General features: G+C 36.9%; 1 protein-coding gene across 3 annotated transcripts; it reads left to right on the top strand.

Annotated features, from left to right (window-relative positions):
- Positions 1 to 584: 584 nt before the first annotated feature.
- On the top strand, positions 585 to 12,789 carry MRPS33 (mitochondrial ribosomal protein S33). Of its 3 annotated transcripts, XM_056799805.1 has the most exons (4): positions 611 to 736; positions 7,024 to 7,064; positions 8,724 to 8,966; positions 11,676 to 12,789. In XM_056799805.1, exons 3-4 carry the CDS (start codon positions 8,752 to 8,754, stop codon positions 11,779 to 11,781), a joined length of 321 nt encoding a protein of 106 aa, XP_056655783.1. In that variant the 5' UTR covers positions 611 to 736; positions 7,024 to 7,064; positions 8,724 to 8,751; the 3' UTR covers positions 11,782 to 12,789. The 3 variants fall into 3 exon arrangements, with proteins under 3 accessions (XP_007504493.1, XP_056655783.1, XP_001375478.2); XM_007504431.3 differs by lacking the exon at positions 7,024 to 7,064 and having other exon boundaries at positions 585 to 736; XM_001375441.5 differs by lacking the exon at positions 7,024 to 7,064 and having other exon boundaries at positions 611 to 899.
- The last annotated feature ends 14,753 nt before the right edge of the window (positions 12,790 to 27,542 follow it).

Below are 27,542 nucleotides of genomic sequence, written 5' to 3'. Positions count from 1 at the left end.
CGATGCGGTCTGTACTGTTGCTGATGCTGCTGAAGAATGCCCGCGGGAGCTTGGCTGGGTTTGGGGATTTGGAAAGGAAAGGAGGGGTTAGGGGAAGCTGAAGGGCAGGAAGAGGGCAGAGGAAAGACCTGAGGGAACAGGGAGGAGAGCTTCGTGCCTCGGTTTCCCTTATTGTTAAAATGATTAATAACTTCAGATGACCCATGGTGCTTACTTCGCAAGGCTTCTGGCAGGGTCAAATGAACACAAAACGCTTTGCGAATATTAAAGCGCTACGTCTGCTTTCTCACAGATGATGATGGGATGCTCTGCTGCTGGTGGTGATGGAAATAAGGGGTTGAATGGGAGATAAGGAGGGTGATATTGCTATGGAATTAGCCCCACACACCCCGCCACCCTAGGATGCCCAGCCAGAGTGCACTAGAGCAGGGAGCTCGAAAACCTATGATCCATTTTTATCGCGCAGGCGCTAAGTCCTGTCCTCCAGGACCTCCAGGCTCCACAGAACGCCTTTTTTTTTTTTTTTTTTTTTGGCCAACGTCCCTTCTAGCACACCGGCTTCGGTCTCTTCCGCTTCTCCACTCCTCTTCACGCGCTTGCGCAGAGAGCCTGACTGGGGTCGCCCCCCGGGGCTGGACGCGTATCCCTAGACAGCGGGAGTAGGAGGAGAGATGTGGGAGCGGGACTTCCGGAGGACGTGACGTATAGATGAGGAAGGTCCGGACCTGTTAAATCGGTTAGTGATTTCTGGCGTCCTAGTATTACTGGGGTCTGCTTGAAATTGGGGATCTCGCGGGTTCGGGGAGGATTGTAAACTGAGACCCGGCTTCGAGCCTAAGTGTAGAGTCAAGGCGAGAAAAACTTCTACGCACCTGAGGGGCTCCCGGATTAAAACAAGAGTAAGCTCCTCCAGAGTCTCAATCAGGGGACCATAAAGAAGTCTTCGTGTCCCTGGGAGGCAGCTTGAGGTTGGTGGGTGGGAGCCAGGAAAGAGCTGGGTTCGAATCCAGGGTCTGGATGCTTGGGCAAGAAGGCTCTCTGACTCTATTTGACTCTCTGAACTTCTTTCCTTATGTGCAAAATGGGAATAATAATTGACTCCCACCCTCAACAAACTTGTTAAGAGCAAAGGGCCTAACACCAGGCATTAGGATAGCAGTCTTAATACTTGAGAAGGCACTCATAAAAAATACAAATTAAAAAGTTTTCACGTTACAGCTGGTAAAATTTGTCACGTAGTCATCCAATTCATTTATTCAGAAACTATCAAATTTATTCTGATAAGGTGTGCTGAGGACATACTACGTGCCTGGGATGGTGCTTGAGCCCTAGAGGCTCAAATACAAACTAAAAAGAATGTTTAGGCCAGGAGGTATACACAGCAATTAAAAATCTCAGGCTATCAGTTTCTGCTTGCTACACAGCCAGTTTGCTTGTTGGCCTGGAATCTGGAAGACCTGAATTAAAACGTAGCCTCAGAAATGACTAGCCATATGATTTTGGACAAGTCTTTTAACCTCTCTGCCTCAGTTTTCTTATCTGTAAAATGGGGAGAATAATAGCACCTATTTTCAGGGTTGTTATAGGTATCAAATGAGGTAACAAGTACAGTTATTTTTCTGGACATAATTAGTTGGGCAATGGAAAATTTAATTTTGCCTTTACCTTGAGCAAAACAATTGGAAAGTTAAATCTTAAGAAAGCATGTACATGGGGCAGTTAAGTGACTTGAGTGGATAGAGAGCCAGTCCTGGAGATTGAATGTCCTGGGTTCAAAGGTGACTTCAGGCACTTCCTAGCCTAGATAAATCACTTAACCCCAATTGCTAGCCCTTACCAATCTGGATTCTAAGACAGAAGGTAAGGTGTGTTTGTTTGTTTTCCTTTTAATGTATATACATAAAGGCATAAGGACTTGGCCTTTGATTTTTTGTACAGTGTAAGAAGTTCCTACTGAGCAACTCCTGTAAAGCAGGTGGGCACCATCTTTCCAAATTAAAACTCAGATAGTTGCTTGGACCACTTGGTCAGGATCACACAACCAGTAGGTGAGAAAGGCCAGAATTGAATCCAGGTCATCCTGGCTCCAAGGGTAGCTAACTGTTATGCTAAGCTGCCATATAAAGCAATACAAAATTAAAATATAATTTGAAACCACATATATTTGTTGAGCACCACTTATGTACAAGGCATTATATTAGACATTGGGAATACAAAGTCAAAAAAATATATTGTAGCCTCAGCCATCAAATAATTTACATTCCATTGGTGATGGAAAACATGTACACAATAGGTACAAGTGTGTAATACAAAGTGATTTCAGAAGGGAGAGAGCATTAATAACTAGGAATGAGAGGAGAATTAGGAAGAGCCTTGGGTAGGAGGTGATAACTAAATTGTCCTTATAAAAAGTTAGATATTCTCCCAGGTAGAAATGAGAAGGGACTGCATTACAAATGTGGGCAGCAGCCTCTTACAAAAAGTCAGACAGGAAATTGGAGATGGAATGATTTATGTGGGGAATAGCTAACAAACCAACAGCAAGCTAACATGCTTGGACTGAAACAGTCCTTGAAGGAGAGTAATATGAAATTAGATTAGAATGGTAGGTGAGTCAGATTATGGAGGGATTTAAATGCCAAGCTAAGAAATTTGTATTTTTATCTAAGAAATAAAAGATAGCTCTTGAAGATTTCTGATGGTCATGATCTGTTTTATTGTCATCAGTGTAGGAGACTGGATTATAGAAGGAAGAAACTGAAGGCAAGAAAAATTGGGCTACAATTTCAAGGTTGTCTGCAATGCTGCTCCACATACTGAATAATTTGGGAGCAAATATTTTGGAGTTGTCCCTATTTAAAAATAAAGAAACAGGCATGGAATTGAAATAATCAATGTCCTTGGTTTTTCTATTACTTAGTAAAATTGGTTAATCATCAGTCATAAAAAGAAAGAATTCTCTTTAGACTATTTTTTTCTGTCTCTTGCAGCGTAGTCTGTAATTTTTGTTAATTGCCTCTGTACACCTGTCCTTATTAGGCTTAACAAAAAATATAATTATAGCATGGTTTTCTTTAGAGAATATCATCTTGAAATAGTGTTTGTCTTGCTTTATACAGGAACCTGGCACTGTATTTTTGAGTACTTTTGAAATATTTCCTTAGGATTTTTTCAAAATCTGCCCTTTTTGTTCTCTGTTATAAAATAAGAATCTCTTCATTTAGGCATTGTGATCATCACATAATAGAAGCAGAGCTTAAAAGGAGACAACTAGATGATTTTAGCCAATGAGCCACACTCCCTTGACTGCTCTTTTCCCCTTCTTTCCTCTTGTCTTTAATTCCCTTTTCATTGAATCAGTCCATAAGTGCCAGATTCTGGAGATAGAGACAAAAATGGAATAGGCCCTGTCCTGGAGGAGCTTGCTTACATTGGATGGAAGAAACAACCTGTATACATAAAAGTAACTATAAAATACACACCACACAAATATAAGGTAATTTGTGAGTTAGTGATAAAGGGAGAGCCACTAGCAACTGGAGGAAGTCAGGAAAAGTTTCATGTATGAGAAAACTAGGAATTCTAAGCCTCAGAGGTGACAGGATATATTCCAAGCAGACAGTCTGTGCAAGGGCATAGAGATAGGCTCTGATATGTGAGAAACAAGGCATCCCTCCTGGAGACAGGAAGGAAAGTAATGGGTAATAAATGAGTTTTAAACACCAAACAAATTTATATGAGAACCTAGAAGCAGAAGTGAGCCACTGACTCTTCTTGAACAGGGAAGTAATATTGTCAAACCTGTGCATTTTCTGTGTGATCATTTTCTGCTGCTAGGACAATTTTCTTTCTTTCTTTCTTTTTTTTAGAGAAAAGAGTTGACTTTTGTTAGCACTGTACCATTTGGCATCCATATTGATGAAATCATGTGATGGAAAACAGCTTTTCTATGTTCTTGAAAAGGCCTAAGATTTTGTGTTTTACATTACTTTAAAGCTATTGAAAGGTGACAAGTTGATGGCTTTAAGCACTAATATTCATGAAGAGAATGAGGTTTTAAAATCAGCATTTGAGAAAAGGTGTTCTGTGACTTTTCAGTGGAGACATTTCTGGAAACCCTTTTTTGAAAAATTCTTGTGAGAGGTAGTCAGGTGGGAGAGCCAGATTGAGAGCCAGTCCTAGAGATGAGAGGTCCTGGATTCAAATGTGGCCTCTGATACTTCCTATCCATGTGACTCTGGATAAGTCATTTAAGCCCTTTTGGCTAGTCCTTACCACTCTTCTGCCTTTGAACCAATACTTAGTATTGATTCTAAACCAGAAGATAAGGGTTTAAAAACAAAGAAGAAAAACTCCCTTGTCAGGTGACTGACAGGACCACCTTTCATTTCTTTGTGTTTTAGAAATAATTCTTTTTTTCTACTCTTGAGGAACTCAGGTTTAAAAAAAAGCCATATTTTTCCCTGTTTCTCTTATTAACCTTTATTTCTAATTTTAATTTTTGTAATACAGATATATTCTTTGAAGAGGGAAACTTATAGTCTCATCACTAGTGAGTTGTGTCACAGATATTATATTCCTAAAGTTGCATGCAAATAACTTATTCTTTTATAAACCTAGCTCTAATCATGTCACCTCCCTACTCAAAAGCCTTTTGTAGTTCCTTTTTTTTTCTATAGAACAAAAATACAAATTCTTTAGCCTAAGGCCTTCCACAGGCTGACTGACATTTATATTTCCAGTCTTGTTTCACATTACTCATACACATTACTCATTACCTTATCTGCCAACCAAATGAGACCACTAGTGCTCCTTGGCAACAAATTCATGTCTTACTTTTCTGCCTCACATGCATGTAGGCATGTACTCAGTTATCAGTCAGGAGGATATTGGTGGAATTAAAAGTTAAGCTCCCTCATTCTCATTATCACCCTCCCAAACACACTCCCAGAACCCCAACTGGGACTTGTGGGAACACGCTATAGTGTTCAGCTGGGGAAGTTTGGGTTAACTTTGCTCCTAAGGAGATTACTCTGGGACACAGACTGTGTAGGCAGGAAGGCTATAAAAATGGTTTTTATAACTTCAGTGGGGAGCCCCTTAGACCCAGGGATCCTGTTTGCCTACTGTTACCTCCCTAAGATACTTTTACCTGCAGGTTTTTTAATATATTCTTATTAAATAGCTTGTTTGAACACTTGGGCTTTGAGTGCCCAACCCTTTTCTTTTCTGCTTTAAGAATCCTTATCTTCCTTTAGCTCACCTGCCACCTCCATCTCAGCTTTCCCTGAACTCCCTCCTCAGATTACCTTTATAATAATGCATAATGTCCCAGGGCTGTATACGTGAGGCTACAGATGGAGCTAACAGGAACCTCAGAGGACAATCAGTTTAACCCCCTCGTTTGTTGAATATAGAAACTGAAGGCTATTTTGTGTTCCCCAGGTACGACATAAGCTCCTTGCAGGTACAGAATGTGCTTTTTGCACTTTGTAACCACTAAATAAATATTTTTTTAATTGAACCCTCTCACTTAAATGCTTTTTTGTTCTTCTTTAGGTTATAATGTTAATAACAATATACTTGGGAAGGGGGTGGGTAAGAAATAGTATCTTAGGGAGGAAGAGGACAGTAATTTCAGTAATTTACAGGAAAGAATGACTAGAGGAAGAAAGGAAGATTTAGAATATCTTCCAACCCCTGTGTTCAAGATACTATACCTGTAGAGAAGAAGGTGGATGTGTGTATGTATATGTCTTTAGGACATATGTACCTGTGCAAATATGTGCTGCATTTTTGCCATGGAGGGGAACAAACGTATGTGTATAGTATAGAAGCATTTTCCTGGTCCAGGACAGAAGCTTTGCTTCAGAAGGTCAGTAGTTTGGAACTCAAATAGATTTTTTTCATGGAAACTTTATTAGAAACATGGAGTAGTCTATTTAAATACATAACAGTCTAAAGTGTACGTTCTCAATGAAAAAACAAGTAGCAAACTATTGCAACATTAACAGAAAACACTTAACAACAAATCAAGCAACATATCAGATTTGGGGGAGGAGGGGAGTGTAATTTATCTTCAATGCTACTACTTGAGGAAAAGCAGGTTAATTGGTACAATGGAAAGAATGCTGGATTTGAAGCCAGAGCCCCTGCTTTTGAATTCTGCTTGCCATTTAATACCTGTCCATCCTTGGACAAATCACTTACTGTCCCTGAATCTGTAAAGATTGGAGGGATAAGACTTCGGGACTCCTATTATCCTTTCTGGCTCTAAATCTCTGATCCTTTGTATTAGAGAATGGTATTGCAAAGTTAGAAGGAAATGTGGGGAGATTTTGTAGGAAATTTCTAGGCCCTTGAAAGAGCTTTAAAAGTTGATGGCACTGAATCCTTACAATCAGCAAAAGTTATGACTTTTCTTTGCTAAAGATGACCACTAGCATTATTTTTACACTTAATTGTTGCTTTTTGGCTCAAGTAGGACAGAGAAGTAGAAAGACTTCCCTTAAAAGAGACAAGAGTTGTAAGAGGGCAGGGAATGGAAGAAATTAAGTAGGTTGTGTGTACATATAAAAAAAGAATACATACAGTACAATTAAATTAGCTGTGAGTGGTGAAAAAAGAGAACAGAGAAATAGCTATATATATGATCTCTGAATTAGGAGAAAAGAGATAAAAAGATTCAATGGGACACAGATTTCTCATGCTGACCATGAGATGGCTCTATTAAATCGGGATAGTTTCACAGATGCCTGAAATCCAAAGTGTTAGAAATGAGAAGTCAAAGAGTGAGTTTTAATCAAACTTGAAAATCTGGTGGTTTATTCAAAATTCTTATACTGTTCGAGTAGGTAAAGCAGTAAACGTTTAATCCTACTTTTCTGAAGTGATTTTGAAGTTTTCTAGCTCTAATTATATTAGACTATTGTATTTTTTTCCTTTGGTTTTCTGGGGTGGTTTTGTGGTGGTTTTTTTTTTTGTGGTTAGTGTCATTATTTCTTTTTCTCTCCTGTTTTGAAGACAATCCATCCTTAGTTGGGCAGAGGACCATCTCCAAACCAGTGAGTGAAACATTGGCTTGAAGTATTCCAGATTAATATCACTATGTGACAGATGAATTAGCATGTTGTAGATATTTCTCAATTCATTACTAAAATTTCACATAATATAGATTTACTTATATCAAGAATATCTGACTCCTTTTGCCAGCTTTTGATCTGGTATAAAATGTCTTCTAGTAGCAAATAACTTGGAACTCTTGTTAATCCTGCTTATTTGCCTTTCTACAAACGTATACTTTAGTTTTGGGGGTTTTTTAATCTATTTATTAGAATGTTGTAAGAATTTCTTTCTGAAATCTGAGGTCCTTGGCTATACATATATGTAAAGTGTTACAGTTTTAGGATTGTCATTGTTCAGCTATGTCTGCCTCGTGATCCCATTCTTGGCAAAAATATTGAAATGGTTTACCATTTCCTTTTCCAGCTCAATTGACAGATGAAGAAACCAAGGCAGGGGGCAGCTGGGTAGCTCAGTGGATTGAGAACCAGCCCTAGAGACAGGACATCCTAGGTTCAAATCTGGCCTTACACTTCCCAGCTGTGTGACCCTGGGCAAGTCACTTGACCCCCATTGCCTATCCCTTACCACTCTTCTGCCTTGGAACCAATATACAGTATTGACTCCAAGACAGAAGGTAAGGGTTTTAAAGAAAAAAAGAAGAAACCAAGGCAGAGAGAGTTAAGTAACTTACCCAGGATCACATAACTAGTAACTGACTGAGGTCTGATTTGAACTCAGATCTTCCTAAATCCAGGCCTGGAGTTCTCTCTATTGAGCCACCTGCTGCACTATTTTAGGATAATAAAAGTCATTACAAGACAAAAGCAAAATATAGAGAGTGAAGATGAGTCACATCAGAGTTCAGAGAATGAATATTCACTGTTTAGAAAACAAAAATTTTGTTTGAGGTTTTTTTCAATGTTCTTTTAGAGCAAGTTCACTAAAAACTATAGGACCACTACCACTCTAACTCATCTTTCAACCCCTTCCTCAAATTCATTTCAATCCCTAATGACTTGGGCCAAATTCAGTCTTGTAACCTAGAGGCTAAATGACCTCATAATTCATTAGCAGTTCTCAGAGCCTTTTATAATCCTCTGAGAAGGAGAGTGTTCAAAGGACTGAAATAAAGACAACAGTATAATTATTTTTCTGCAAAGATTGAACCTTTAGATGTCAGTCAGCATATTTATTTTGCAGATTGCTTACGTTGGTGTTTTCTGAAGTTACATTAGTGTTAATTGTGACCCTGGTAATCTGTTTCCCCATTCTACTTACCAAACAAGCTTACTTTAAAAATATATATATATATATATATATATATATATATAATTTAAATGTGCTAAATGCTTATTTAAGCACAACCTACTTAATTGCAAAGGGGGGGGGGGTAGTATATAGCAAGGCAGTAACAGATAACATTTTAATTATATCAGTCCCATAACACAGAAAACGCAAACCATAAAAATAAAGTGTTGTGCAAGGGAATCAGTTATATTGGATCACAAATGCTTCTCAATTCCTAGCACAATAAAATCTCTGCGAATTCGCATGATTCATCATGACTCATCTTTTGCATTTTTCTTTTCCTAAATGTTTATTGGACAGTCCTAGAACATTTCACACTAATATGTTTATCATTCTTTTTATTTGTGTAGGAATAGCCTTTACTGGCTATCTCTAGAGATGTCCTCCCTTTCAGAATACGCCATACGAATGGCTCGCCTGAGTGCCCGAATATTTGGAGAAGTTGCTGTCCCCACCGATTCCAAATCCATGAAAGTAGTGAAGTTGTTTAGTGAACAGCCTTTGGCCAAAAGGAAGGAGACTTATGACTGGTATCCCCCTCACAACACCTATTTTGCTCTAATGAGGAAACTCCGTTTCTTTGGTCTTTACAGGTAATAAAGAAATAGAAACTGGGGATGGTGAGAGAATTTCTGATAGATGAGAATATAGGCAAGATGCCAGCAATCTCTCTATCCTTTAGGTCATCTCTCTTTGTGTTTATTATATATTTAAAGCTAAAATTGAGAGAAAGCAAAAAACTTCTTTCAAAAGATCTATAGCTCTTAAAACTATATATATAACATACATATATATACATGTGTATATATATATATATAACTCTGAAAATCAAACCTATTTTCTACATGTTGGAAGACATATTTGAATTTCAGGAACCTGAAAATTGACTAAAATTGTGCAGTATACTTAAAGTTAGACATCCATACCATTAATGAATTCAGAAAGATGCAGAGAAAAACTAGTACAAATGCAAGGTAATATAGTAATATATTCCTTGGTACTGGTATCAATACAACAGATTTCCTTCTTCAGCTCTGATCTGCCTATTTACTTGTGTAAACTCATCATTCTTATGATAGTGCTTTCCCTGACACCATTATTTCAACCCACCCTGTTTAGACAGTTTAATTATCTTTGTACCATATTTAATGCATTATTTTGTTCTAAAAAGCTGTAGGCTGCCTTAAATGCTTATGCATTTAATTTTAAGAGAATCATATAGCAGTTTGTTTTACCCATTTATTCACTGGACAGGGGTGGGATAAAGAAAGATAACGGATAGGAAAAGGAAAATAGAGCAAGGGAAAAAGTGGGATCAAATATCTTTAATTTTAGAACCTTGTTAGCTTTTTTTAATTTGACACATCATTGAGATACAAAAACAATATGCTATTTCTACTAATGTATCAGAATTAATAAGATAATATATTTGCACTCAGGATAGCTGGATACTTGATTTATTAGTGCAAAATGACTGTTCCCAATATAAGTTATAATCATATCTATTAGTTTTATGTTGCTTTTCCACAGAATATTTTTAACCTGAGGTAAACTACCCATTTTACTTTGTGTATGTCTCTTTTTGCTGATAGTTGGTTTTTGCCTAATAACTACAAACTTATTTTAATCATAATTTTAACAAAATTAAGAGGCAAATCTGCTGGGAAAGTAATAGTAATACATACCAAAAATCACATACATTTTTGAGTTATCTGTGCCACTATGTACCACAATTATCTTGGATAACTTCGCATTTTTTATATCTTCTCCACAAGGACAAAAGAAATAAGGGTTTAAAATCTAGGAACTACGTGAACAAGCTAAATCATTTTCTTATATTTTATTCCAAATTATGGTATAATCTCACACAAGTTTTAAAAAATAATCAAACCCAGTTATTTAGGATATTTACAAATCAAAGCTAATAATATTTAAGAAAGAAGAAGTTGTAAACTTCCTTTTATATGTTTGTAGGTAAACCTGATTTTAAAATATGCAAAACCAATCCATTTTAATCCTCATGGATGCTAGAGGGAGGAGTTGTTATAGCCTTGAGAATCAAAATTAGAATGAGAGCCTTTAGATAAGGATTAAAGGAAGATACCCAGACTATAAAGAAGTACATGAGGTAGAGAGAAACAACAGTATTCAATTATTCCATCTCAGTGGGCAGCTTATTTTGAGAACTGCTACCTAGGAAACAGAAAAGGAAATAACCTTCGCTCTAGCATACTCTTTCAGGAATTCTGAAGTGGACTGCAGAAAGGTCACCTCATCTTAGTGACCCTAGATGTTGGACAATAGTTTATGTCTGCCTTTCTGTCATATTGTTACTAAAATATTATTTACTAATAATATTTTAATTTTAAGACATTTAGCAAAATCAGATGTCAAAAAATCTTAAAAGTATATGTTGAATGACATAATACTTTACCTATAAAGAATATAGCAGAAAAGGAGGAAATGAATTCCTAGAATCCAGGCAGCCCCCAGCTTACACACATTTAATTTACAAGTGAGTTCTGCTGATGAGCAACCCTCAGTACTTGATATCCATGATGCTAGAGCTTTCTCCTACTTATTCACATCCTCCTTTGTGGCCTAGAATTCTTGTGGTTTAGAACTCTTCTGTTCACATTTTTAATGTCTTGGAGATACAAAAGCAATATGCTCTTTTGCCTGATCCATTCCCTAGAGATTCCCAATTGCTGTAGTAGCTACTGGATCCCTTATGTATTTTCATCCTTATTTTCTTGATGTTTAATCTTCCTTCTAATGCTGCAACAGAAACTCCTCACCTTCTAAAGAGTCTCTAGATTCTGCCTTCACTTCTTTGGTTGACTTCTGACCTTACACAGGATTTTAGGGTTCACAGGTGACTTGCTGACCAATGTTACTATTATGTACCTCAACTAGATCTCATAGACTCAACTAGACTCAAAAACCAGCCTAGAAACTTAGCCACAATTTAGGCCGTTGTTTCTCTGGGAATATGCATTCTAGATTTCATAAAACTAACTTTAAAATGAACTTTTGAAATGTAACCTATTCATAAGTTAAGGGCTGCTTTATGTTTTTCCTAAACCTAGTTGGGCATACTCCGAGAAAAAAGTAAAATATTGATAGCCATTATCCTCAACATCAGAGCTAGCATTTAAATATCACTTCAGGTTTTCAAATCACTTTATATAAGTTTACTCATTTGAACCCTGCAATAATCACCAAAGAAAACATTACTATTTGAATATGCTTTACCATTTTAATAAGAGTTAATTGCCTAATTATTCTCTTTTTCTGTTTAGAGATGAACATCAAGATTTTAAGGAAGAGCAAAGGCGACTAAAGAAACTTCGTGGAAAAGGCAAGCCAAAAAAAGGAGAAGGGAAAAGATCAGCTGCAAAGAAATAATGTTGAACCAATCAGTGACTGAGATGAGAAAGAAGTACACAAACTGATATTTTTCCATTCTTAATAAGAATACAACTTTCCTAAATTGATGGATTTTGGTACAAGAATCAACCCTCCCCCAATGGAGTCAAATCATGCTGAATTAGGATTGAATTCTTGAACACATTTTGGTCCTTAAAAGTTATTTTAGCTTTGATATTGTGTGAAAATGCTATCTATTGTATTCTCAAAGAAATTATTCACTTGTAATTATTTGCTGATTTTCTAGCAAAAAATAAGATCCTTACTAAATTAGCATCTTCTTTGACCCAATTGGCCTATGTATCCATATTTTTTCCTTCCTATCCACATTTTTCTTTTTACTTAAACAGACTTCCTTGACCTAACTGCCCAGTCACTCACTTTCTTTACTCTTCTTTGAATCACATTGCCCTTTGCCTATCTACAAGTTCTTTTGAGTTATCCAGCAAAATATTTATGTGTATGTAGGAAAGAAGGAAGGGAGGGAAGGAACACTTATAAAACATCTTCTGGGAGATAGGTGCTATTATTATCCTTATTTTACAGTTGAGGAAGCAGAAGCAGTTTAAGTGACTTGTCCAAGGTCAAACAGCTAAACTGTCTGTGGCTAGATTTGAATAAAACTCTTTTTGACTCCAGGCATAGGGTTTTATCCACCACACTCAGTAGCTGCCCTAAAAAATGTAACTGGGGAGATGGAAATGTATGAGAAATGAGAATGTATGGAAATGAGAATTCTGTCTATTTAAGTGGTGGTATATATTTATCTAGTTGGGTGACTTAAAGGAGATAGTATTTTGGCAGTGGTCCTAAACTAACTTGTAAGAGCTATCCTAACCCTGTTTCTACCTCTCTTAGAACCAATGAAATACTCCTATATAGTTTTCATATAACATGATCCTGGGGCATTTCTGGGTTGTTGTTTTTTCCAACATACATATATCTCCACCTTTGTTTTGATGGGAGAATAAAGAAGATGAATTTGTATACAGTTTTAACATTGATTTAAATCAACATTACAGAAGGTGGCAATAGGATTTTTGAGACACACGCAAAAGCCATCTAAACTTGAATCCAGGTTTCTTTACTCCCTGTCCTCTTTGGTATATTGGTAGTAAGTAGGAACAATTTTAAATCCAGTATTGACTTTAAGTTCATTCCTTGTCCAGTGGGAATTCTGTTGGTCATGCCAGAACAAATAATCCTTTTAGAAAAATGTAATAGAGATGTTATTGCTAAAGTTCAAATTGTAGACTATGTGATATTCTAATGTAATTTTGAACCAGGTATCTTTTTTAAATGTGGAAAAGACACAGGGATATGATTGAAGGTATAAAAGTCCTAGGTAGTAAATAAGTATGGTCTAATTATCATAGGATTAAGTGTCTAAAATTCTGCTGATTCACATGACTTAAAGGTGAAGAGTGATTTTAGCTGGGAGATAAGCTTTTTGCCTGGACCAAGTTCAAGTGAAAAATGATGCACTTGCATACTGTGCTTTTCAGTAGGAAAGAGGTGAAAAGCATGAAAAAAGCACTCCAATTAGGAAGGGAAGAGAAGCCAGTAGATAGTTCAAAACAGCATTTTGAAAATGACAAGACACAAAGATTCAAAATTAAAGACTATCTCTCAGCTCAGAGAACAAAAAGGGAATCAGTGGGTAGGGCAGCTGATAGCAAGCTTAGAAAGAACTAAATTTTGTTTTAAACCCAAAATGGCCAGCAAGCAATTATAGCAGCTAGTAGAAGAGTTTGTTTTAAAAGGGAACCAGCAGCTTCAGTAACAGAGGCATGTGCCATAGAAGGATAAATTTGGTACTTAAAACTGATATTTGCTTAGTGTCTGAACACAAAAGATTGATAGTAGATGGATGTGTCCTTAAAGTGGAAGAGCTGTATCCTAAAGCCACAGATGAATTAAAAATCCACAATATTCAGAATACAATTTAGAAACAAGAGTTAGTAAGGGAAGAGACATGAGAAAGTAAATTCTGGATCCCCATTTTTTCTCACAGTTCCAGCTGTTGACATCAGTTATTAGAATCTCAGTCATCTAATCTGACAATTGGCACATCCCATGTAGAAAACATAGACCATACTGTTGACAGCCCAGGGCCATAACTACATTGGGGAATTTGAGGACGTAATTCTGTTTCCCCAAACCTATGCTGATTACTTGTTTTGGGGTCTCCCTTAGTATAAAATTCCTGTAGAAATATAGAGGTCTCTGTTGTACCACTCCACCAGTAATTCAATTCTACAAGCATTCACCTATTACATAATAGGTGGTCAAATACAAAAACAGCCCCTGCTCTCAAGGAACCTATATTCCCCTGCGGGAGTACAACAGTAAACAGGTAAATGTAAGATAATTTGAGAAAGGAGAGAGCACTAACTAGAGAGCCCTGGAAGGATAATCCTAGAAAGTAGCCCCTGAGTTGAACCTTGATCTAAGCAAAACTAATAAGGCTTGAGGATTAGTTTTAAATCAATTAGCATTTATTAAGCACTGAATATATGTCAGGCATTGAGCTAAGCACAGATTGAGATACCAGTGAGATATCCATGAAAAGAATAGTTAGGCACAGATCTAAAGCTTAAGAAGTTAGAGAAAGAGTTATGAATTTGGGAATCATACACCTGTCATTATTGAAGTTGTAGAAGTAGTTGCAGTCACCAAAGAACACAAAAGAGAAAAGTCTAGCACAGCCCATCTTTCCAGTGCTTAGTATAGTATCTGGCACATAGTAAGAACTTAATGTTTCCAGACTGACAAAAGGCTAGAGGTAGATCCATGGTTAATGCTTGCTTTAAGAAATTGTTCTCTGAAAGTTCTAAGGATACACAATCTCTGCATTATCACATACTTTCACATACCACTTTGAACATATAAGTCTTCATAATGATTTGTGTAGTTTAATAACAGATTTGTATTTAATGATGCCAGATAATATTAAACTTCACAAAAAAATTCCCATCATTTTATCTTGGGTCACTGAATGGGTACCTCTGAGAACCTAAAAATCTAAATAGGTCAATATTGGAGAATTTTCACATTCTTTTATTGTTTTCCCTTACTGTTTATTATCTTTTGTAGCTCCTTCGATTTCAGTTAACATTAGGTAAACATTAATTTTTTTGCCATCTTCAAAAGGAAATAACCAAAATAATGCATTTTACCACCCTATCTTCATATTAAATCTTGTTTGCTTTCGAAAAAATCCAAAATCCTAACTCAACATCTATTGGAGCATACTCTGAAAAAAAAAAATAGAGGATATTATTTCTTGACTTTAATGATTTTTTTTTAAGTGAAAGAAGCAACAAGGTTAATTCTACCCTAGATCTAATTCTCACCAATAGATGAGAATTGGTTTGCTCTCTTTGGGAGGAAATTACATTCTTTTTTAGGATTTGTGATAGAAAAGAGGAAAGCCAGGAATAATCCAGTGTAAACCATAGATTTTGGAAGAGTAGATTTCAAAGGATTTGGAGGAAGGAGAGTTAGGAATCCATTGAGAGAAATTCTGAGGAAAGTAAAGCTGGAGGGATGGATGGGAAGCTTGAGGTTCTGAAGATATAAGAAAGAAATTCTAATGCAAAAAAAGGAAAACTAAGAAACCAGAGGGATACACAGGGAACTCACCAACCAGCTTGAATTTTCAAAAGATATAAAGAAGATGGAAGCAAGGAAAATGCACAGAAGTTTGGTATTTAAAGGCACCTCACTGGTTTATTATAACCCATACTTTAAAAAAATTCCCAGCACAACTGGTACTGTTAGTACCCCTCCCCTACTTTCAACTGTTTTAAAGAATCTGACCAATAATTCTTACCAGAACTGGTTAAAAATCTAAGTTCTAAGTTTAGGTCAACTAAATTATGATTATTAGGTCACTGTTAAAAGTTCAAAATACTTGTACTATCAGTGTTTCAACATGTTCCCTTTAACTGGTTGGGTTGGTTTGTTACAGAGAGAAACCCCACTAACCTCCACCTTCCTTTCAACCAATGACTATGATATTAGTATTTAGATATTAGATACTATTTATGATATTAGTGTTTTAGCTTTGTAGCACAAGATGCCTGCAGATAGAGGGAAGAAAAGTTATTGGAACTCTTCTAGTCTACTTTATATTTCCCCTTTTAAATGAAATGCATTTACTTTTTTCAAGGATTAAAAACATCAGCTAAAAACAGTATGTTCTAGAATGCTGAGATAACAAGGAAACAAAAGAATAAAGCTTTCACTAGTGAGATAAATGATAAAATATTCAAGAACACCAAAATTAGAACAAACTTTCAAGAATATTCACCCACAAAAGGCTTCATGAAACACAAGAATAAAGACAGTAGAGTGACTTAGCTGGGAAGAATCATAGAACTCTGAAATAGAAATGAATCTGGAAATTTTCTAGTCCAATTCCCTTAATTCACCTATGAGAAAATTGAGGGCCTAAAATGAAATGGCAGAACTAGGACTAGAGGCCAGGTATCATACTTCAACCACATATTGCCTCAACTGGTTTAAACTCTGGTAGAAAATCTTATCCCAACCACAATTCAGCCTTTTCTAAAAATGTCCCAACTTAAGACCTTAATTATAAGAGAAGTGATGTCCTGGTTGGGTAGCAGTCAGAGTCTATTCTCTAAAAAGCTGGAGGCCAAAGCTAATAGATTTTGTGGCATTTCAAAGTCACGGGTTGTTGTTCTTGCTACTTCCAAATTTTGAGGATTGATCTGACTTTGAGAGCCAAGGGGTTGGGGTGGGGAGTGGAAGATACTTAGCTCTTCTTTTATTGTGAAGATTAAATTATAATTCCCTGATTATAACAATGAAGGTACTTAGCCTTTCCTTTATTGAATTGTAATCCACAATCTATTTTTACATTTTAATCTACAAAAAGGTGGTAACTCAGTATTTTAAAAGATGTACCCATTTTAACTACAAAAAGGTGTTAAGTAACTATAAAAGGTGAACTAAGCAAAAAAAGGTGTTAAGTAACCCAAAAAGGTATAATCTAACCAAAGAAGGTGTGAACTAAAGAGTGGGCATGCCTAGAGAAAAGCATCTGCTGTGATTGGTAGATGTGAATTTTTTTTTTGGGGGGGGGGGGTGACACAAGAGAAAAAGATCTTTAAAAAGAGGATCAGAGGCCAGAAGAAGAGGAGATTTCGATTTGATATTCAATTTGGGGAAGATGGAAGAACTCTGACTCAGAGTAAAGACTGGAGGACAGGCACTTGAGAAGAGACTGGAAGAGGAACTCGACCCTGGAGGAACTCATGGAGGAGACCTCAGACTGCTTTTCTTTTAGATGGTCACCATTGGTGAGTGAAAGGCTGACTTAGTGATCCTGCCTTTGACTTTTTTTTTTCCCCTGGCTGGGGCTTAGAAATTCTAACTGATATCAGAAGAAGCCAGAGATCGCTCAATCCCCCTCCCTCTCCCTCTCCTTCTCCCTCTCCCTCCTCCCCTCCCTCCCTCCCCTTTTCTCTTTTCCTTAATATCTTCCCTCTATTGTAAATAAACTACCATAAATTCCATTTACTTTCGTAATTCATTTTGGGATTTAGAAATTAAATCCCTGGCAACCACCTATATAAAATATTCAGAGTCCAACCACAAATAAATTTTAAAAGGCAGGTACAAATTTATTGCCAATTCTTGCCACTTCAATTCTTGGTAATTGAGGCAAAACGTGTTCTTTCTATATTTAGGACAGGTTAAAACTTCAGTGTCTAGAACCATCAACTTAAGCACATCACCTTTTCCTATCTTCTAATGCCCAAATAAACAACTCGTTTGCTCCGATCTTACTGAGTTACTATAGGTTGTCAAGCCATTTGTAATAGAAGAGATGGAGATGTTGGGTTTGTGACAGGACTTTAGGAAAGAGTGCCAATTCCTTGTATTTTACTCCTTGAAGCAACCATTGGCTGAGCAGAGGCCACCATCTGGATTAGACAAGGAGCACAGAAGGCTACTTGCTCCATTATACTTCCCAAATATATATTCTACCAACTGAAGAGTTAGGTTAAATCTTTTCTTTAAAAGATGAAAACAAGCAAAAAATAAGTCAGTCATTCACATTAAGGTGTCCATTATTTTGATCAGAATAACACTCAGTGGGCACAGCTCCAATGATAAACAGCCTATAGCTTCATCAGGATCATGGATGAGTGAAGCAGCAGTGCCCAGAAGAGTTAGAAAGCCATAATATTTGTTGCTATGCTGGATGTGGGCTCCATGATAGCTCCCAATCAGGGCCTTGTGGATAATCTTAGTTTGCTGTTAGTACTAAGAATGCTACCAGTGTAAGTTCCCAAAAACACTGTGAAGAGATGGATCCAGAAAAGCTATCACCAGAGAAGGAGTGTAATATAAAAGGCAGGTCCTAAAACTAGGAGACTGATATGAGAGGCAAAGATTTTCCAAGCCAAAAAGCTCCTTACATACTACATGATAGGGCAGAAGCCAGCCCTGCAAAGCAGCCTCCACTGCATATTCTGCACACCAGGCAGATCTTCACACAGTTCCTATCATTCTACTCACCATACCTAGAAGATGTTGATAGAACTCTTAATTTTCTGCTATAACAAGGATTCCAGCGTTCAAACAGGATAAATGTCTTGTCAGTTATAACACAGTTGACTTAAAGAGATGGGAACAAAGTCCTTTTTTTTTTTTTACAATATCATAGTCTTTCATTGAGAAGGTTGCATAAGTCATTAGAGAAAATATTTTTTCTAAAGAAGTGATTGTACAGACAGAAAAACAGAAGGCTAGGAACTGAGCTTTAGAAGACATCTGCAGGGGGAGGGGTTGGGTTCACAGAGTGAGGGTGGAAGTTAGGAAGAAAAGGGTGCCCAGTAACAAGCAGCCAATGGGGATGTAGGAAGAGAACCAAAATAATGTCCCAAAAGCCAGGAAAAAAGAAAAAAATTTTTGAGACATAGGCTTAAACTGTCAAATGCTACTGAGAGGTCAGAGGAAGGAGGTTAAGTATTTGCATTTGGCTAGAAAGAGGTCATTGACAAACTTAGCAAGAATAATTTCAGTGAAGTGGTGGAAAGAGAAGCCAAAATACTGAAACTAGAAGTGTTTGGGGTTTTTTTATGACTAAGTACATGAAATAATGCCAGTAGGAAGCCATCATAAGTTCTTATAGGTTCAATAGCTTTTTGTCTACTTGTTTTTCAAAACTACTTAAATTCTTCTGATCTGATTTTTCTGACATGGCCATCATACCAAAAAGAAATTTATAGATCAGTTGGTTTTTATTATTTTCTTTCATTACTGCTATGCATTTTTATAACTTCTAATTATCTCATTGCCTTAAAATGTTTTAATTCTAGTTTCTTCCAATGATGCTGAGTTAATTTGTAGGTAGTATATCTTAATATTCATTTAAAATATTTATTAATTGCTGTGGAAATTTAAAGACATAAATAAGAGACAATACATACTCTTTACCACTAACTCCTACCTAAGTGAAGACCAGTGTTTTGTTTTGTTTTTCTTCTTCCTAGCCTAAGAGGGCAGGAAGCATATCTCTGAGTGTTAGGATGAGACAAGAGAGGTTTGGAATTCTGAGGATGACTGACAGGAGTGGAGTGGATAAACACATGCAATCTTTTTGATGATTCTTTCTACTCCTCAGATGCCCTGCTATACAGATATCTTGAAGCTTTGATAAGTCTCAAGGAGGTACTAAAATCCTAGCTTGGGATCTTTCCTGTTGCCATTACAGCAACACTTTATAATAGAATGTAATAAAGAAAAATAGTTTACAAAAGAAAATAAAAACCAAAATAAAAATGGACAAAGGAGAGCAAGAGAAAATATTGATTGCCTATAAAATAACCAATGAAGGAATACAGATGGAAAAAAAGAAATAACTCAAGATACTCTTTAAATAAAGCCTAAAGAGGCTAAACTACATATTTAGAAGAATTAAAATAATGCTGGAAAGAAAGTCACAAGCCTAAATAGAAGAACAAAAAAAAAAATGGAGAAACTAACACTAAAATTTTTTTCATAAGAAAAAAGAATGAAGAGAAAATAATGAAGAAAATTACCAAAATAGAGTATATAATTTTTAAGAACAGACTCAATAAAAATAACCAACAGTATATTTACTGTAGTGGAAAAGCAAAAATTGAGGAGATCTTCAATCTTCAATCCAACTAGATAAGAAAAAAAACTTCTTGATGATTCAAATGATGAATATGAAGAATGTCAAAGTGCCCCAACTTCAGTATTACTACCATTCCCAAAAAATGAGAAAAACAAAAAATTCTGAATATATTATAAGAAATCATTTTTAAAACTTTACAAAATAAATAAAAGCAAATGATAGGATCTAAATAGAAACAATTTATGGGACTTATAATAACCCAAAATTCAATAGCATAATAATAAAGAATCCCATAAGCTTAAAGATGACAGAAATAAAATACAAGGGACTATCAATTCAAAATCTAAGGACTTCTCAAGGAAACCAAGTGACAACTGGAAAAACTAAAATCTAATTTGTGTAAAATTAATGAGCATGAGCTCATCTCAGAATTTTCTACCCTGTGTTAACTTGGAAAAAAAAACCGAACTATTAAATAGTCAGAAAAATCAAGACTTTAATCAGGATAGGGATAGGTCCAATATTGGCCACCACACAGAGCCCAGTGCCAAGATCTACACAGGGCCTATACCCTGGGAACTTTGGGAGAAGGCACCCTGCGAGGTGCCAGCTCCAAAGAGGGATACAATTTGAGGATACTCTTTGGAGAACTGGGTACAGCCATGCATAGACAAACTACAAGCTGACTGCAAAAAGATCTACAGTCTGCCTCAGGGGTATCAGGGAGAGGTCAACTATAACAATTACAAAGGAAGGAGTCAAAACTAAGAGCTGGGCTTCCTGAGAGAGGACTTTAACTCAATGGGAGAAGCTTCTAAAACAAATAAAGACACTCAATATTTTGACTATATCCACTAATCCCACCCACACTAGGGTCCCCAAACAGTTTAAGGTCTGTAGTTCAACCCAAAACAAGTATGCCTGGTACTGGGGTTTCTCAAAGGACAGTGATAAAATTGAGTTTTTTCATGTTGACATCAGATTTCATGTTGACACCAGCAAAATGGCAAGAGAGGACTATTCAAAAAGCATTTAGACTTTTAAGTTTGCAGAGAAATATATGTACTTCGAGTAGTCTTTGATCAACTTGACCAAAAATAGATAAGAAATAACATTTCAAGTCAAGACAAGTAATTTGCTAACAAAATGTGAAACCACAAATTTAGGGTGACTAAATGTCACACAAGAATGTTTCTAATAAACAAAAGGAAATTTAAGAGCAGAAAGGGAAGGAAAATAGTAATACTAAGACAAAAATTCTTACTTCAATGAAGGGGAAATCCAAGCTAAGAAAATCTTCTAGTATAAGACAGTAATTTTGTTTAGAATGGTTTTGTTATATTTAGCTTTTTTTGGAAATAAAAATCTAAAACTTTGGATTATGATAAATTAGTAACAATCCTCCCAAAATAACAAGACAAATTTAACTATTTTAACATTAATTGGAAATGAACTGATTTCTCTAATAGAATGGAAAAGTCAATTGGATGATTAAAAAGAAAAAAGAAAGAAAAAAATTTGATTAAATAATAGACTCCAACAATTTGCTGTTTAGAAGAAACCCACAATCTAAAAAGTTGAAAATTGATGGGATGGAATCAAGATGGCCACTTAGAAGCAGCAAAAGTGCAGACCTCTGTAAAAAACCTTCCACACCAATCAAAAACAAAATGCTTTGAAGGGTCAGAAAACCAAATCTGGGGTGGGGGGGAACCCTCCTGCTCAATTCAGCTTAAAAAGTACACAGAGAAGGCTGAATTCTAGGGCTTAAGGAAAAGGAAGAAAGAAGGTCCCAGGGCCCTTCCCCCTCCTACTGTGCTGAGTCTCTGGCAGTTGCTGGAATCTTGGTTCGAGGACTCCAGCCCAGAGGGAATGCCTTGCTGCCACAGTTGTGCCAGGCTCAGGGCTCTAACCACAGGAAGCATGGAGGCAGTAGGAGAAGGGGAGGGGAGGGCAGCTTAGTTGCAGCCACTACTCTCCATCTTAGGCCTTTGCTTCTTGAGGTTTGGGCCTCAAAGCATATCCATCTCCTCAGATCTCCATGCTGGCTTAATCTAGTCTATAATAGGGCACATAAGAAGCCTTCAGAGGGCAGGGAAGCTCAGTCTCCAAAACCCTTTCTCCACCAACTGCACTGAGAGCCACCTTAAGAATCCTGCTGACTTGAATTCCAGGGAGAAGGCTGCAATCATGACAGAATACCTTGATAACAGGTCAGGAAGCACAGCTCCCTTCAGCCTCCACACCTTCACCTACACCTTCAGATTCTGCTGCAAGCTGGAGAAGATCTGACCTCAGAGCTCATTAATACTCCATCAACCTAATCTAGTCAATCATCAGAACAGAGAAGAAGCCAATTCAGGACAGAATAGCCCAAACCCACAGATCCAGCAAATAATCAGAGGAGCAAGATTACAAACAATAACAGGGGAAAGAAGGAAAAAAATGAGTAAACAACAAAAAAAAGGAAAAAAATTACAATCAACAGCTTCTGTGCAGGTAAAACAAAGAGCAAATGGAACAGAGGAAGACCAAGGAACAACAAGCAAAAATGTAAAAATTCCAGCAAATTAGAGAGTCTGAAGACAATTGGGAAAAGAATTTAAAAAGCAAAATAATTCATCTGGAGACAGATGCATGTGAACTAAAACAAGAAAATAGTGTCTTGAAAACTATAATTGACCAGCTTGAAAATGAGGCAAAGAAAGTGAAAGATGACCTACAAAGAAAAACAGATCAGAAGGAGAAGGATGACCAAAAAGCCAGGGATGAAATTCAATCTTTAAAAATTAGAATCCAACAACTAGAAGCAAATGACTTTACAAGGCAGCCGAAGCCTATAAAACAAAATCAAAAGAATGAAAAAATTGAGGAAAATATGATACCTCATTAATAAAACTACAGACTTAGAAAATAGATCCAGAAGAGACAATTTAAGAATTATTGGACTACTGGAAAATCATGACAAAAGAAAAAGCCTGAACATCATTCTACAGGAAATTATCCAAGAAAATTGCCCCAAATTCTTGAACAAGAGGAAAAAATGGAGATTGAAAGAATCCACAGATCACATCCAGCATTTAATCCCCAATTGACAACTCCTAGGAATGTTATAGCCAAATTCAAAAACTACCAGATCAAGGAAAAGATACTACAAACTGCTAAGAAGAAATCATTCAGATATCATGGAACCACAGTTAGAATAACACAAGATCTGGCTGCATCTACAGTGAAGGACCAAAAGGCATGGAATATGATATTCTAGAAAGCAAGGGAACTGGTTCTGCAACCAATAATCAACTACCCAACAAAATTGACTATATTCTTGCAGGGGAAAGTATGGTCATTTAATAAAATAGAAGACTTCCAGACATTTAGAAAAAAAAGACCCAACTTAAACAGAAAATTTGATGCCCAAACACATAACTCAAAATAATCACCAAAAAAGGGGGGGGGGGGATTTCAAGGGACCCAGTAAGTTCAAGTGATTTGTATTCCTATAAGAAAAGATGATATTAGTAACTCTTAAAAATTGTTATTATCATCAGGGTAGCTAGAAGAAGTATACTTAGAGGGTACAGTGACAAACTGTATAGGATGATATGTCAAAAAATCTATAAAAAACTAGGGATAAAAAAGGATAATACTAATAGAAATGGGAAAAGACAAAATGGGATAGATATATATTGCATAAAAAAAGTGCATGGGGTTTGGGGGAAGGGGAGAAGACCAATACAATGGAAGGGTGAAAGAGGTTGGAGACAGTCAACTAGAAAATTTTAATAATTACAGTGGGAAGGGTCAGAAAGGTTCAAATGGAAGGAAAACCTCCAACTACAAATTTAATCATCAACATCAATAACATCATCATCATCACCACCAACAACAAAATCATCAATATTGTCAACATCATCATCAACAACATTCAACATCATCAGCATCAACAACAACAACATCATCTACATCAACATCATCAACACCATCAACATCATCAACACCATGAGCATCAGCATCATCAACCTCAATATCAACATCTAACTATCCATATTTTCCTGGCCCAGAAAAAGATTTTTGCTGGGTGGCCTAAGCTAATAGCATACTGTGGAAAGGAAACAAGACTGACAGTTGGTGGGGGAAGGGGCTACTGGGAATGACAGTTGAGTCTTGTGATTAGCACTTACTTCCTGCTGAGGGGACTTCCTTCCTGGTGTGGATGGTGGGAGGAGTGCTGGCTTCCCAGTTTGGATTAGGAGTACCTCTACTTGCTTCAGCCCGAAGACACAGGCCCAATCAGCTCTGAAAATTAGAATTTTCCTTGGTTGCTTGCTGTCTACTACTAAGATTCTGAATTTGACAAAGCTAACACAGATATAGAGTAGACAGGTATGGGAGAAACCCTCTACCAGCCTGTGAGGCCGGGCCTCAGCTCCCAGCTGAGGAAGGCTCCAACCTTATTTAGGGACATCCCTTGTCCCTCTTTCCTGATACCTCTCCAATCCAAACTGGTTATTAAACTTTATCTTATTTGAATTCACAGTCAGATAAGTGGACTATTTTCTGGGGTATACAGAGAGCTGAACATCAGTTCAGTCATTCAATGACAAACAGTCCTTATCAGACCCCTGCTGCTTCCTCTTGGCAGGGGGCATCTCTCTCCTTTGCATCACCAAGCAATATTCCCTCTCTCCCTTAAACTCCTCCATACCCTGCTACAAACCTTGCATATCCCCCATTTTGCCAATCCCTCTCCCATAAATATCACAATACTCTGCAGAGTACTGAATGAGAGTCAAAAGACCTAAACTCTAGACTTGAGTGCCACTATGTGTCCTTTGGGGTAAAAAGAAAGCCTTCTTTTTCCTGGACTCATTTAACTTATTTATGAGTGATGCTTACCTGGACTCTGCATTAAGTTAATTAATTAAATCAAAGAATAAGCCAGGTATAAACAAGAAAAAATGCTTTCTATAGCATGGTAGCAAAGTTCAGAAAATTAAAATTCCTGGTATAACTTGGCCCCTTAAGTCCCTTCATGACTAGAGAGAGCACTTTGTTCCTTCTCAAGTTGGAGAAATTGACTGGGTCAGCACTTTCTTATTTCTACACCTAGGAACTCCTTGCCAATGTGGTTTGTGCTTAAAATGTTCAAGTAACACATTGATTCAATGCAAAGGGCACTTAATTTAAATGTAATAAAATATTAAATAATAAGGGGGGGAAATCACAGAGTTAGAAGAAACTGAAGAGATCATCAAGTCCCACACATACCTGGAAAGAAGTCTCTTATCCCAATAACTGGGGAGGGGGGGGGGCTGGAATGTCACTAGTGAAGGATAGCCCACTAGCTCCCAGGGCAGCACATTCCTCTCTTAGGTACCTGCAATTATTAGGAAAGTTTTCCTTGCATCAAACCTAGATTTGTCCGCAACTTCCTTCTGTTGCTCCTAGGTTCTGTCTTCTAAATCTGATTAAGAATACATCTGCTGCCCTTTGATCCAGCCATAGCACTGCTGGGTTTCTACCCCAAAGAGATAATAAGGAAAAAGACTTGTACAAGAACATTCATAGCTGTGCTCTTTGTGGTGGAAAAAAAAATTGGAAAATGAGGGGATGCCCTTCAATTGGGGAATGGCTGAACAGATTGTGGTATCTGTGTATATCTGGTGTCTGGTATCTGGTATCTGGTGATGGTATACTATTGTGCTAAAAGAAATAATAAACTGGAGGAATTCCATGGGGACTGGAACAACCTCCAGGAAGTGATGCAGAGTGAGAGGAGCAGAACCAGGAGAACATTGTATACAGAGACTAATACACTGTGGTACAATAGAATGTAATGGACTTTTCCATTAGTGGCAATGCAGTGATCCTGAACAATTTGGAGGAATCTACGAGAAAAAACACTATCCACATTCAGAGGAAAAACTGTGGGAATAGAAACACTGAAGAAAAAAACAACTGCTTGATTACATGGGTCGAGGGGATATAGTTGGGAATGTAGATTCTAAATGAACATCCTAATGCAAACACCAACAACATGGAAATAGGTTCTGATCAAGGACACACGTAATACCCAGTGGAATTGTGTGTGGGCTGCGGGAAGGATGGGGGTTGGGAGGGAGGGAAAAATGTGATTCTTGTATCCAAGGAATAATGTTCTAAATTGACTAAATAAATTATTATTTTTTTAAAGAATACATCTTATCCTTCTTTCGTGTAACAACTCTCCAGATACTTGAAGATAGCCCCCATGTTTCACCCTTCCAAGGTTTCTCTTTTGCAGACTGAGTGCTTGTCCTTCAACGGATATGTGGACAGTGGGATCTCACTTTCCTAGTCATCTTCTAGTCTGTCAATGGTCTTTACAAAATTAATTCCAACTGAAAAGTTGATCAAGCCAAATCACCAAAAGTGGGAGTAGAATTGATGATTTGGACAAAATTAAATGGAAACCAGCAAGTGTTAAAAGATACAGATATTGTATTGCACTACAAGAAGATATTTACAATAAGAGCATATTTGAATTTGAAGGATCTGTGATTTCATCAGTGTGGGTAGCAATCTACCAATGCCAATTGAAACCCTTTGATTTAGTAACATGGTCTTCAAGAGTTGCTGTGGCCTGAAATTTCATCACCTTTCTAGCAACCTGGTGATAAGCTTCTACAATTTAGTTGGGCTGATCCTCAAACAAAAAAACATTCAGAATGAGAGTACATCTATTTTAAATGTATTTGTTCCTGATAATCCATTAAACTTCTGAGAAGGAAAGCTCACACACTTGAAAGGAGAAACATCTCCAAAATCAAAAAACAGTAAAAATTTGTTCCCTTCCTTTTCTACTATTCTAATGATGAAGCGTTATCTCACCATCAGAATATAAGAAATCTAATAAAAATAAATAACAGGTGAATAAAGTATTAGGCAAAGTGGGTCTAATAGACATGAGGGGGAATGGAAAAAGGAAAAACATTCTTTTTCAGGACATGCAATTTCTTTAAATTTTACCATATATGTAAATATATGGTAAATATAATATATAATATATATACCATATATAAGAATATAATACATAAAAATAAACTATAGAAAAAGCAGAGATCTCATATGCCAAATTCATGCAGTAAAGTCAGCAGTAAATAATAACTGACTGAGTAAAAGGCATAAGACCATGTGGAAACTCTAAAAATAATTTCTTAAAACACAGACCTGATCATGTCATCTGCCAATTCATTAAACTTCAGTGGCTTCCTATTGCCTCCAGGAAACAAATAGAAAATACTTTGGCATTCAAAGCCCCTTCCTGACTCTTCCTGACCTACCCAACATCTAGCTTTCCAATCTTCTTACAACTTACTCCCTGCTACATACTCTTCAGTCCAGGAACACTGCCCTCCTAGCTGTTACACAAACAAGACACTTCATCTCTCAGTTCCATGTATTTTCTCTAGCTATTCGCCAGCTCTGAATGCTCTCCCTTTGCTTTGACTACCTGACCTCCCTGTTTGCCTTTAAGTCCCAACTAAAACCCCACATTCTGCAGGAAGCATTTCCCAACCCTTCTTAATTCCAATGCTTTCCATCCTTTAATTATTTCCTA

This window comes from Monodelphis domestica, chromosome 5 (assembly GCF_027887165.1).
Source record: "Monodelphis domestica isolate mMonDom1 chromosome 5, mMonDom1.pri, whole genome shotgun sequence".
NCBI classification, from domain to species: Eukaryota; Metazoa; Chordata; class Mammalia; order Didelphimorphia; family Didelphidae; genus Monodelphis; species Monodelphis domestica.
This window is presented reverse-complemented; position numbering and strand designations above follow the sequence as displayed.